The sequence below is a fragment of the Crocodylus siamensis genome, chromosome 4, assembly GCF_052110815.1.
Source record: "Crocodylus siamensis isolate JL-2025a chromosome 4, ASM5211081v1, whole genome shotgun sequence".
NCBI classification, from domain to species: domain Eukaryota; kingdom Metazoa; phylum Chordata; order Crocodylia; family Crocodylidae; genus Crocodylus; species Crocodylus siamensis.
Window position 1 is genome coordinate 180,055,541 of NC_143398.1, and position 14,227 is coordinate 180,069,767.

At 37.8% G+C, this 14,227-nt stretch overlaps 1 protein-coding gene across 2 annotated transcripts in view; it reads left to right on the top strand.

Moving 5' to 3' along the window:
• Positions 1–12,559, top strand: part of LRRFIP1 (LRR binding FLII interacting protein 1) — a 189,172-nt gene extending 176,613 nt beyond the window's left edge. For both annotated transcript variants that reach the window (XM_090045045.1, XM_090045046.1), the window contains 5 exons: positions 3,676–3,725; positions 5,941–6,058; positions 6,613–6,692; positions 7,335–7,439; positions 9,737–12,559. In XM_090045045.1, the coding sequence (XP_089901171.1) occupies positions 3,676–3,725; positions 5,941–6,058; positions 6,613–6,692; positions 7,335–7,439; positions 9,737–9,847 (464 nt within the window). In that variant the 3' untranslated portion in view covers positions 9,848–12,559. The remainder of the gene's footprint in view (positions 1–3,675; positions 3,726–5,940; positions 6,059–6,612; positions 6,693–7,334; positions 7,440–9,736) is intronic.
• The last annotated feature ends 1,668 nt before the right edge of the window (positions 12,560–14,227 follow it).

Here is a 14,227-nt window from a genome sequence, read left to right on the forward strand (position 1 = left end):
CTATCGAACACCCATGGCTGAGTCCTTTGGGCACCTGATTAGGTGCATTTCCCCTCATTTTGTATGCTGTCTTGGGTTATGTGCTCAGAATGAGTGGGGTTCCATGCAGGCAAATCAAATTAAAGAACTAGGTTGTTAACGGAAAAAAATGTTAATTACTTATCTTCCAGATTTTTAGAGAAATAGTACAACTTTTGCTGGTTACTACTTAAATACAGAAACAATGTGTCAACATCAAATGTTTGTAATACATAATGCAGTTTGGAAAGTATGCACCTGAATATAAGCTTCTTTGGCATGATACCTCTGAAGTCTATAGCTAGTATATAATACAAAGATCTAGGTTAAATCATCATCATTTTGAGCAAAGTGACAAACCAAGGTTTATTTGGAATTTTCATCAGTATTGGATTCTAAACTAGAACCATGAAATTAACTGAGATAAAACCCAGGGCTCTGCCCTTTGTTTCCTTTATCCATTCTCTGCTTGTGCAATTTTAACGCTACTGCTTAGTTTTATGTCCTCCTTGAACACTGTTTTAAAAAAATAAGACAGAGCAGCACAGAGTGGTGTTCATTAGGTCAAAGAAGATGCTTTTAGCTCTGGAGAGTTAATTCCGGATAGCAGCTGTAACCAACAATAATCTGATGATGCAGGTTTTTCATTCAGCAAAAGCAAGACTGAGACATCTTTCAGTAACTGCAAGAATTCATGGCACAAAATCAATGACAACAGTGTAGCTCATATGTCAAGCATATATTTATTTGTTTCATGAGGCTTTTAAGGGTTCAGAGCTAGCCTTTGGACACCTCCAAAAACAGTGACCAAATAGTTCAGGACCTAGTAGTAGGAAAGATATTTTCAAATTCTATATAACAAATTCTCATCACTCTTCTTTCCAACACTCGTCTTGAAAATGAGGGCCTGATTATTTGCCTAAAAATACAGTAGAATTTGGTACAAGTTGTGACTCAGGTTTTTGGTCTGGTGGAATATCATCTTTTCCAATTCCACAATGCAATAGATAATAAAAATGATATGGCAGAAGCACCAACTGGGCTCTGCTTTCCTTGGGTGACCAAGTTTGGGAAGAGACTGTACTCTAAGGATTGTCTGCTACACTCATAGAAAAGGCTTAGCTGAACCTGTGAGTCATTTCTCTTGCCTTTCCTCCCTTCTCACACCAGGACTTCCATAGTTGATTAGGATAGGAAGGAATATGTTCTTTGTGGGGAAGCTGGGGTTCTAGGGAGAAGAGGTGAGGCCAAAATTTGTTTTGTGAACGCACATACCAGCCTTAACTGATCTGTAATAGTGGGGGCAGATGAATAATTGTAGCACAGGGCGAAGGCTTACTGAGCACTTGTCAGCTGATCTGGTATACCTGTTTTATCTATCCACTCCTATCCTGTAGGAAGATAAGTTAAATCACCATAATTTACCTTTGAATTAAACAGGAATTTAATTATTGTAGTTCAGCTTCTTATCATGGGATACAACAGACAAATAGGTAGAGTGGCTTCAGGTGGACCATGGTAAGTCTCGCCCATCCCCACCCTTTTAAAGTACTATTATAGTTTCATCTGTTAACATTCTTAGTTAACAATGAGCTTCCATTCTGGACACTGGGAATATATTTATAGATGAAGGACATATTTTGTGATAGTGTGCTAGTGTATCTTTGTTTACATACTTAATTTAGTTTCCAGAAATAAATGGACTGTTTGGTGCTCAGGTTTCTTCTATGAGTTTGTGCTAGCTTCCCGTTTAACTACAAATTTTGTCCTACAGTAGTCCTCATTCTTCTCTCCTCTCTTTAGCAGCTTGTTTTCTTGGTAATCTTCTGATCTTGGACACCTGGCCCCAGCTCAAGCTATGAACCTTTGTATCTCCTTTCACCATTTATGATCCTTTAACAACTTCTTATTGTTAACCTTGGTTTTGTTTCTTTTCCTTTTGTTAGCCATGTTCCTCTTCTCAAATCATCTTAGTATTTACATGTGATTTTTTTTCTTATTTTGCAGGAATTTCTGCAACTGTTTTAAATTTAATGTTTTCTAAGTTGTGTTTTTCCCATGAGATTTTATGAAATTGGCTTTTCATATTGATGCCTTGGTACTGTAACAATGGGTATACTGAAAATTCTCAAGAATTGGATAGGGCATGGGGAAATTCAAAATGATCAATGCTTTGATAAAGTGACTTATTATGCTGCCGAATATTCAAATCACTTGAAAAGCGTACTGTTGCATTGCATCAGACATCACAAGTAAAGGTGTAATTTCACACTTTAGAATTACTTCTGTAAGAGAAATCATATGCGTACAGAATGAGGAGGTCTCACTTTATCATGAATTTGTATTAGACTGCCATATTTGTGGCTTCCATTGAAGTTGATGTTTTCTCCACATACTACACATTGGTATCAGATAAAGTTATTTCTTGTGATAAGAATAGTATGTTACCATGGAAAAGGTAATTTATTGTTCTGTGGCAAGTATAATATTTAAAAGAAAATAAACTAACCAGTTTTCATAGTTCAAGGGATAAAAAATATGGTGTTAGTCTCAAAACAGAATATATTTCTAAAGATGTAATTAGTGATTTATGCAAGTTCAGTTTTGCTTTTGCAAGTGACATTTTTTGAAGGACCTTTTTTCCTAGGGGACTTTCACATTTTAGTAGTTAAGCAATTCCAATAGGTCACAAACTGGAGTTTCATTAAGTGACTAGCTGAGTGCTCAGCATCAGTAGATTTGGCTCTTCGTAGATGGCTGCAGGTTAAGGAAGCCAAAGTTAATATATGTGTTCTGCTCTAACACAAAACATTGAACAACTAGAAAGGAATATATCTAGTCAAATCTGACCCTCTCAAGGGAATGATTTTGATTTTTGTGCTTCAGTGTATCTTTTTCATTTATAAAGTGCATAAAGCATTACAGGACCTACTAAAAATGTATGCATTTCTCTTTGCTTTGCTCATATTTCAACTTCCTCTCCTCCACATTTTTTTAAAATTTGTTGTGAGCTATTTTACTTGTGTGAGCTTGTGTGATGATTCATATTGCTTCTAAGGTCAGATCAAGCCCAGGAAGTTGCATGACCCAACAGCCTCCCAGTTTACATTCATCCTGGAGTACTGATCGTCTGAGGGACTATGTGGAGACAGCTCTTTACCAGACACTTCTTAATGAAACAAAAGAGTTGCCTGTTTAATGTATAATAACCATAACGGAAAAAATGTAACTAAGCTGTTTAGTTAGCAAAGTAATAGTTAAGATTTTTAAAATGTTAAGAATGTGACCTAATTATGATTGCAGTTATTCATAATTTCTCTTCCTAATGTTGTTAAACTGTAAAGATTTGTGAGATTTTTTGTGTTGCAGTTATGTTTGACCCTAGAGTTCTTGCATGCTAACCTAAAGTAGAAGATTAGCCTCTTTGCATGCAGCTGGGTGCTGCTACTGAAGTGACAAGCATGCTCTGTGAGAATGACATAACTTCCCTTGGCTGAAACCCCCTCCCAGTCCTGTCTGTGACCTCATTTCCTGTGGTACGTGCATAACTACCTTCATCATTACTTCACTAACCTTAACAATTCTTTCTTTGATTAAATGCACTGAAATGTGTAACTCAGCTAAATCAGCATTGAAGTCTCCTTTTTTCTCTTTCAGATGTTAGACTGAAAAAGCTCCTTGATGAACGAGAATCCTTAGTAGAACAGGTAATTAATATTTCAGTATTGCTGTATGTCTGCTAATTCTATATGATGAGATTAAGGGAAGGTTCAGCAGACAAAAATACTTGAAATTTAAAGAGCACAGCAGATCATGTCAATCAAACAACACCTGGTTTTGTTTCCTCTTTTCAAATTCTGTGATCCAAACTGATTCCATTCCATAGGAGCTGGACTTAGCTTTGTATGTTCATGTGAGAGTACAAGGCAGATTGCTACCAGCAACAACTGAAGGAAAAGTAGCAAGCTGAGACTATAGAAATAGCACAAGAATTCTAAAGAGAAGACTTTTCTCCAAGTGTATAGAATTATCCCAGAAAACTGTATCTCCGATTTCTTCTAGTCTCCTTGAATTACTCCCCTGTTGACCATCATGGGATTCTTCCACACAGGCCAGGCTTTGACCTGCAGTCCATCTTCTTGTGGTAACCATGATTCCTCACCTGGCTGACTTAGGCGTGGCCCTGCAATTTTGGTCCTTTCTGGGGCAGTAACGCTGTTAACCACTCAAAAGCCTTGGAGCAAAGCACTGGTTTGGTGGAACAAGACATTTTCATAGAACAAGAAATTTAAATATGAAATAAATGATTTCCCTGATTATCTACCTGCCTTTAAGGCTTACTGTGCTCTGGATTTGCATGAAGGTCCTCTTCCTTAGGCTGTCTTGGCACTGTTCTTCCATGTGGCAGCAGTTTTCCATGGAGACAGGTTGACAGTTGAGGACTTCCATCCTATGAAGAGCCTTTTAATTGCTTGCAGTCCTGACTTCTAAGCATTTAGTTTTCCCAAACTTCAGTTTCTAGCCTGGAGAATAAGGCATGATATTGCCATGAGCATGTATCCTTACAGTCATCTCTGTTGTATTGACTTCCTACTTGTTCTCCCAGGGAATCTATTAAATTAAATTGGGTATCAAATGTATAGCCCATAGGGTTCCTGAAGTGGCCAGAAATTTGAGGGTGGGGCTTGGAGGGGCATGACCCACCATGGAATTCCAGTTGTGGATGTGAGAGGGCAATTTTAGGAGGAAGTAGCTCTGAACAAATGAAAGGAAACTGTATAAGTGAAGTCCTTTGCAAAAACATCTTTTTTTATATAGTAGGTTGAGCACTTAATTCCTTGGAGCTATTTCTACACCAAGAATTTTTAGCTGTACTTTCACCACTGATTTACCCCTGGAAGTCCATCCTAGAGTAGGCCAGTTGCAGGTATTTTTGTCACCACATTGTGTAGACCTGTTCAGACTAGAGGTGGGATAACAGGTGACCTACAGTAACATGTCCATATGTGTTAACATAGTTAAGTGTTCTCAGTTTAGCGAAAGCTACTGTGCAGAAGGGCAAGATAGGAGTAATGAAGTATTACTAATTGGATCTAACTTTTTATAAAGGTACAACATTTACATGGAATGCTAATTTATCTAAAAGCAGCCTTTGGTAAAAAAACAAAACCTACTTTGAATTTGAGAGAGATGGAAGGATTATTTGTCCAGAGAGGATTTTTTAAAAATCTATATACTTGTACCTAATGCTGAAACTCTTTTCTCCTTTTGAAGTCTCAAGTTCTAAGAATCCCTGCAACTTCATGTAATAGCCATGCAAGCTATAAACTTATGTTACCAACAAAACCCTTCTCCTCAGAAATGATTAGTTTTAGTCTTTAACCTAACAGTTCATTTTCTAAATAATTTGCCAGATTAAATTGTGATATAAGGGGACATATAGCATACTAGTGCTCAACCTTTTGGCCATGTGGGCTGGATGAGTGGTAAGGGGTCAGATGCGGGCTAGATTTCACAGACAGTGCCAGTGTGCAGGGTCAGTCTGTGGGGGCAGTCTGGCACAGGACTCCTCACATATCTGAAATGGCAGCATTAACTGCCACAACTCTCAAAGCTACAAGAATTAACACTGCCACTGCTTCCCTACTGCCAAATTTCCAGACCCAAAGGCAGCTTTGCAGGGTGGATTTAGCCTACAGGCTGGAGGTCGATCACTACTGATTTAGACAACTATTTTATTGTCAATTAATATTAAAGGACAGACTTTAATTATGGACATTCTTTCCAGTCAACAATACTTGGTCTCCGTACCAGCCCACTGTTTTAATGTATTTGCTCTCTAACATCCAGCAATTTAGTAATAGGCTGATTTGATTCACACTCTGAGGTACTGAAAGTAACAAACTATTTTGGGGATTTCAGATTAGAAAACTAAAAGGACAACTGGAAGAGAAGCAGAAGAATGGCAAGATGGAGACTATTCATTCTGAAAATGAAGTCCTTGAGAATGGGACGGATATGCACATGATTGATCTCCAAAGTAAACTCCATTTCCATTTGAAGAATAAACTGTTGTGTACTAAATGTAATATAGCTATAAAGTGTAATTGCACAGGTACAATGAATGTGTCTCTAAATGAAAATGAATTTTTAATTCTGAGAGAACCTACAAGTGAGTGAACTGCCTTGTCTGTCTACTTGTTCAGTTTATTCTTGTTAGTTTGAGAATTCTCTCAGTATAACAAAGAGTTAAATACACTTCTACAGTAGGTGAGGGATGGCCTTTTAGTATTTCAATTTCTGTTCTCAAGACTGCGTGAACTCAGGTAGGTCTGGACATGGATTTTTATTTCATACTTTACCAGTTCTGTTGTGAGAATGCTCAGAGGGGGTCACTGTAAAGCTTAAACCTGCCAGTTGGGAACTGTTAAGGGAACTTTTACCAAGATATTTAGTGCTAATACATGAAGCATGAACCAGGTACCTACCAGCCCAGCCCATCACAGTTATGTCAGGATGATGTGGTTTATCTAGAACCTGGCCCAGGCTTGATCCTGTATTTCTGGTAATAAATTTTAATTATTTTCTTTTTAGGAGATGCCAACAGACAGATCAGTGACCTCAAATTTAAACTAGCAAAGTCTGAACAAGAGATAACGGCACTGGAGCAGAATGTAAGTTCTTGAATGGAGAAAAGGTAAACAGATAAATATGGTTACATGATAAACTAAATAGTTTTCCACGGTTCCTTTTGAAGTCAATCTTGTCAGGGTTTCAGAGCAATGTCTTTGTTGTATAGACCAGAAATACTTCCATTTAATTACAGAAAATATTCCATAAATCTGAATGAACAGAGTAAATATTAAAGGCAAATATGTTGTGGAACTATTTGGCAAATAAGTGCATTTACTTCAAAAGTTTTGGTTATAAGCTAGAGTGGGGTTCTTGGGTGACTGAAGACATATAGGCTAGAAAATATGAAGCATTTTGGCACTGCTACTTATTACCCTTATCCTTAGTAAGTTACCAGCACTGTTCTTGAATGATGAAATAATGGCCCAATTTAGTCCTCATCTATAGAAAAAATTGTTCGTAGTTACTTTCAGCATTGGCAGGTTATTGGTATCTCTCTAAATATACCTTGGAGCATTTTCATTGGCACAGTTTTTCTCAAAACATGTCCTTTAATTCAGTAAGAGAAAAACAGAGATTCCCAGCTTCTCAATTATCTCTAAATGGCAAAGACAAGACAGAGAAGTAAAAGTTACTTTATCTTGTATGCTATTCTTACTGATAAACTTTGCTGTTAAATATAGGTAATACGGTTGGAGGGTCAAGTAACTCGATACAAAACTGCTGCTGAAAATGCTGAAAAAATAGAAGATGAACTGAAAGCTGAAAAACGCAAACTCCAAAGAGAGGTACTTTATGGTTAGAATATTGTAGTAGACTGTCAGATTCCATTTGTATGGAAAGGGAAGCAGATACCTATTTCTGAACGCATTTTTACAACCACAACCACCATTGTTGATTATTGCAGAGTAATAAAAGATGCTTTTGTTTTATTTGTGTTGTTCATGCTGAAGAATTTGGCCTAAATCTTAGCACTTAAATTTAGTTAATGATGATGCATCTTTGACACATCACAATAGTACGCTTCTTCCTGAACAGTGCTCTAATGCAAAGCACCTCTACTTTGTATTGGGACTGGTGCCACTGGCCATTCTGTTGTTCATGTTCTGTGGTCTTGTCGTTCGTTACAGTTTTAGTTCATTGACAGTATACAAATGGTCAGTGTTGCATGTCACTTGTAGCTGTCAGATTTGAATGTTCATTTGTTCAGCATTTGTAAAGCCAAGTAATCGGTTTAATTTTTTATTTACTTGCTTTCATCTTTCTGTGAGATGTAAATGAGAAATTACAAGAAAGCTGGCAATATTGTCTTTAGGCTATCTGAGGATGCATGTTACTACCTAACTACAGTGCTGTACGAGACACTTACCTTGAATGAAGAATCTAAGGATGCCTGTAAATGTGTGGGGCGCCTGCTCCGACATGCTGTAATTAGAGAAGACTCAGTTAATTGAGTCTGCTGGAGCATGTTAATTAGCACACTTCAGCAATCTCAGCGTCTCATGTATTCAGCATTCCTGTGCTTCAAAATGGCTGCCATTCCCAAGAGCCGCTCTAATTAAAGCACCCCCTCCTGCCCTTGGAGCATGTGTAACGACACCCTAAGTTTTCAACACTTTCAAACTCGGACACCTAAAGTTAACCAAACTGATTCAAACTGCAACTGTTGTAGCAGTCGTCTTGCTCATTGATCATCGTTCCCCTGAATAGTCCCTCCCTTGGCTCCAATTCATGATAGTCTTGCATTTCTTTTGTCACTGGCTTCAAAGTTCTCTCTAACTGCCTCTCTTTACATAAGCTGCCTACTCAAGCTTCATGTTGCCCATGCCACCCCTACAATTCACCATTATTCTCAGGTTGGTTTGTCCATTTGTCAGCTTCTCTCACCATTGCTTCCATGCCTTCAGGGTCACTTGAGATTAATACAGACTCCCTGGCCATGTCCACACGTTTGGTTTCCCGGGGACAACTAGCAGTAGCACGCCTTGCACCACCGTCATTTGTCCCTGGGAAACGCCTATGCATCTTGGTGCACAGCAAGTTACCCTGGGGGCAATGGGGGAGGCTGAGGCCAGCACTGGGCCTTACCTAGTATCCCCAGATACCAACTGCCTGGGCCTCAAACTCCTGAGGGCAAGTAGCCCTGGCCTGCTCGCCAAGCCAGGTTTTATACTGCTGGGGCCAGTAACTGTGCTGGCCTCAGCCTTTAGCTCCCCCTGGCTGCAGATCTGGGAGGAGCTGGGCAGGGTCAGTTTTCCTCAGGTGGCACAACTTGCCCATACCAAAGTGTATGTTCAGGCACGTGTGCTGAGACATAGTTCTCCTGCATGTGTAGACGCCTCCCCTGAGGCCGGAGAGAGAGTTGAACTTGAGTCTGCCACCTCCTGAGACTAATACTACTTAGTTATTGTATAAAATTTGGCTGTACAACTGAGCACCTCCTCCTCTGACCGCATCAAAAGAAACGATTGACCTCTCCTCAATTTTTAATAGAAACCAGAGAAAGATTCCAGACCATGAATTCTGGGTGAAGTACCCAGAGAGTGGTGAGATTTAAGACATGCCCTTTTCTTCAGTATGTCTGATTAAGTGGCAGCCTGTTTGGCTGTGGGTTCTAACTCTTCCTATGAAGTACATCAGGAGTTCAGGCTCCTAACTAACTCAGACCTGTGAATTCCACTCCAAGGGCTGGAAACGTAAGAGTTTGGCACTGTGATGTTAATCATCATATCTAAGTCCTTCTGTGGCTGTAGCCCTGAGCACCCCCTTCAGTTGGTGTCAGATGTTCTCCATGATTCTGAGATTCACACAGTTTACATGGCTCTCTAACTTAGAGCACCCAAGTTTCCAAAAATATCACTGTTGTATCTTACTGCTGGAATACTCTGAGGGTCATTAAAGCACTGGGGCAGGCAATTCTATAATTTTATAGGAACTTGTTGAAAATCCCTGTACATCTTAGGTTGCTGTAATATGCAAGCATAAATAGAACAGTGCTGGTAGATCTTTAGCATCGCCTTATCTTTGCAACAGGGAAAGCATTTCAAAATTTACTAATGGCTTTTCTTGTCTTTCCCTCTTTCAGCTTCGCTCTGCATTGGATAAAACTGAAGAGCTTGAAGTGAGCAATGGCCATTTAGTAAAACGTCTGGAGAAGATGAAGGCTAATCGGAGCGCTTTACTTTCTCAGCAATAATTGCCAGCTTTCAGAAACTACTACTTGACAAAATGAGAACAACATTGCAGATGCTTCTGGTTTTGCTGTTTGGGATGCTTTGTACTATGCCTTCTGAGAACAAAAAAACCCCAAACACATGCACTCATTTGCTGTGTGCCACCAAATTGTGGTTCTCTCTACGCCGATTCAAACCTGCTGCACTATAGGAGTAGCCAATCCAAATGGCTGTGCCTATTGATGCCCTTCCATGCAGTACTTTTGGTACGTTTGCAGTACAGTACTGTATACCAGTTAACAAGCACAGTTGGCATCATGTAAGTTCTCCATCTTGAAAGGCACAGCAGCCATTAATTGCCATTTAAAATGGTGTTCAAAATATACATTTAAACTTGGACTTGAAGTTTCTGTGTCTTGCTGAAAATTAGAAAAATTACTGTAACTTTTGGACTTCCTCTCATGGCAGTAGCTGCAATTTAGTGACTACAATAGTATATGTATAGTACGCTCTTCATTTACAAATCACTGTGGAACCACAAGCCATTACAAAGCAAAACTCCTTCAGTGGAAATCATGGAAGAAGGTGGTCTTGGAAGCAAAAGTGACCTTAAATGACTTTGCCAATAAACAAAGGAGTTTGGAGGGATTTTTGCACCAGTTCAATCATAAAACTATTTTATTTCAGGGTAAATAGGCAATAGCTTCACTGAATTACAGCTTTTATTTGTATTATTTAATCCCTGTATGCGGAATTGAAGTCAACTACTTTTAAAGGATGTAATGTTGCATAAATAAAGCAAAGAAAGGCCACATTTTAAAAAATGGTGGATTTTGCATTTGCATCACTCACTTCACTACAGTTGTCAGAGCAAATGGTATTAATTTAAAAAATGTGCGATGGGTTTTCTACATCAGAAAGCATCTACCAGTACATGAACTGTTAAACTATATGTGTCTGTATGCGTCTAATTTTTGATAAGTAGCCGAGAAGTAAAGAAGCACTTTAGAATACATTGCTGTATATGTTTTTCTACAAATACAGTAGTAGCAAAACTGTCCTCTTTTGGTCCTTAAAAGTTTTCCACTTCCTCATAAAAAAAAAAAAAAAAAAAAAAGAAGCAGCACTCTAACCATTAAAATACTACAGGCAGCTTACAGCTAGCATAACAGATCTGCTCTATCGGAAAGGACTTGGAACATTTGGTTCAAAAGAGAATAGCAGTTATCTGACAAATAAAGCTCAACCCAAGAAAAAATCCTTAATGCATAAAGAACAAAGATGATTGTACGAAGCACTTCAGAATTTTGCTCTAACATTAGTTCCCTGTTACACAAATATTTTTTCAGGAACGCTGACTGTTCCAGACCTCCCTATACTTCTGCTCACCATCCACTAAGCCAAACAGATTATTTCTTCTTAACTTGCTCTTTGTTTTTCTGGTCCATGCACTATTCTTCTTTCTCCCTCCAGATTTAGCTTAGAATATAGGCCATTGCTGTGTTGTCCACTCAGCCTATATTACCAGTCTGTTTTTGGAGCATCTTCATAAAAAGTACAAACCAAAAATATTAACTGAATGCATTTCTGTAACCGGGATAGATAAAGAACACGCCCTCCTATCTTATCTGGATACATTCAGAGATAGATGGTTCATGGTGGGGAAGGAGTGTTAAATTCATGTTCTGGGAGAAGGATTGGGGTGCAGAAGCTTCTGTGGTCTGGAGAAATAAATTCTCATCCATCAGGTGTAGAGCTATTTAGAAGTAAACATCTACCCAAGTCCTTGATTTTTATGGGGAGAATGTTCTGATGCAGAGACAGGTTTCTTGCCAAATACCTCAAATGAGAAGTGGAAACAATTTACAACTTTCTATGGCTTGCTTGTAAAATTTCTGGTGTGCAAAACCTTTAGCTCCGACAAGATCCAATGAAATTTCAGTACACATGCCAGAATATCATGTTAGCAAAAAAATTAGGTTTTATGACTGCTGCTTGGCATCCTTTTTTATTTGTAATAGCAGTGGAAAATATTGTTCCACAATACAAATCAGAAGAAACAAACTGGCAACAATAAGTGTTGGTCCAAAAAATTAAAAAGAATACTTCATTCATCAGAAAGTGATGTGATTTTTTTTTAGTTTCCATCTTTCATCCATATGCAGTAGTATCTTATCACAGAAAAAATCAAACTGAGATATTTCAACCCAGATATAGTTATTCCTCTAGAAATTTTTCCATGTGTAATAAAGTAGCTGAATACGAAACTGTTTTTCCCAACTTTCAATATGACTTAGCTTTAGTTATAAGTAAAAAGGAAGAAAAAATATTGCAAGCTATGTTTTAAATTGTCCTGTGAAGAATGTACAGTAACAGGGCTGTGAATGGTAACAACAGCCAAGACTCTAGTCCTTCAGTTGGTTCCACACTGAGGTGGCTCTGCACCTGCCGGCAGTCAGTCCTGTTGACTTGCTCTGGTTCTGTGTGGATGCTAGTCTCACTATGTGTGTAGCTTATTAAGGGATCAGGATGAGTGTTCCAATAACTGTATTTAAAATGGCTATCATCTGATTTATTTTTAATGTTTAGTAATAATTTTATTGTTTAAAATATGGAATGTTACCCCAAACGGTTTTTAAAAAATAATTTCCTTTATTAGGAAAAACAAGCACATCTGAATTGATATGGAAATGCATAAAAACTCACTAATAAAAATGTTACTTATTTGGGCAATTTCTATGGAGTGGTTTATCATGATAAATGGCTATTTTGGAAAAGGGGTTATATGGGAAACAACAGACTTTAAATGAGAGCATTTGAAATAAGCCATGTTTCATTCTTAATATAATTGCTGACAAAAAAAATAAAGTAACAGTGATGATGTTCTCATTCAAACTGTAAGATGTACAATTATTAACAGCATCTGTAAATACAAATATAAAATTAGCATAATGCTAGCTTTCCTACAAAAGACTGTACAAAAGACTGGGAAATCAATGTTTATTTTCATTTAAATGTATTTAATTTATAGAAAGAAGCCTTCATATCTGGCTTGAATAGATCTGAAGGTGTCAGCCTAGTCTTCTAGACAGGTTTGTTCGCTGTTACAGTTTGGCATTTGGCTAACAAAGTTTGGAGAGAAACTCAAAACTAAAATAGCCTTAATGCTGGAAGTTGAATTGCAACAGTAGTGTGGTATACTCTCCCATATTCATCATATAGTGGAGACAAGTAGTTCCAAAAGAGACCTGTATAAACACAGAAGTAAATTGAGTCTACCAAAAGCTTGTACACTTTGTGTTACATTTCATGGTATTCTGGCCCTAAAAGTAATTATGTTTACAGTGTGCTAATGGGAAAATACAACTTTTTTTTCTTTTTCCCCTCCGTTCTTACATTTCTCAGTACACATAACTTTTCTCAATTATAAAAAGCCAGTAATATTAATCCAGCATAAAGTATAAAACCAGTAAGGCTGCTTACAGACACTAAAAAAAACAACCACCCCAAAATGGCACTTTAAACTCACTGTGTTCCTGCACTGTGCCCAGCATGTGCCCAGAAGTGGCGTCAAGTTAGCTGGACCCAGCTCACCCAACATTTTTGTAGGTTAGGGGGTCTTTTTTGGTGCTTTAATAGCTGATTCAATCAGCTTTAAATACAAGAGCCAAAAAGCCCTGCTTGAAGTGCCCAATCTATACAGATGCTATGGAGCTAAGTCAAACTAATGCACTGATGCTTCTGGTAAAGCACTTCTTTTGTTGTTTTTTAATGTCTGCCAGCAACCAAAATATCTTCCTACTTGACAATGATGCCCTTCACATTAAATTAGGGAAGTGCGTACATAATGCATAATGTAGTTAGCACAAGTAATATGCCTTTAAATGTTAATATATTTGCACTTAGGTATCATAGAATATGAATGACTATGATAATTAGCATCAAGTGTCACTACTTGTATAAATAATAACTGCTACATTTGAAGGCTTACTTTCTCAAATGTGGCTGTCACTGGTTAGCAGAGTCCAAGAATCAATGACGTCATTTTTTTTTTCTTCCTTTTAAACAGAAAACAATTCTGATGTGGTCAAAACAGCATGATTCATTCTTTTATTAAAATGCTGTGTCATTTAGGAAAGCTACACTTTCTAATTCATTTTTGTACTGATCTGTATTTGTTATAAAATATGTATCAACTCAGGTCAAAACTTTCAATTTCTTACCAATTTTGTGTTGTAAAACCTGGATTGTTTGAGGACCGAGAAAATTTGTGACAGGCCATGTACATAATGTACAAGCTTTAACATATACTGTTATATATACTGGGGGGAGCCATTCTGTAAGTACCATACTAAAAAATAAGGAAAATGTTAACAGGAAAAGCTGTTCTGATTACCAAGGCT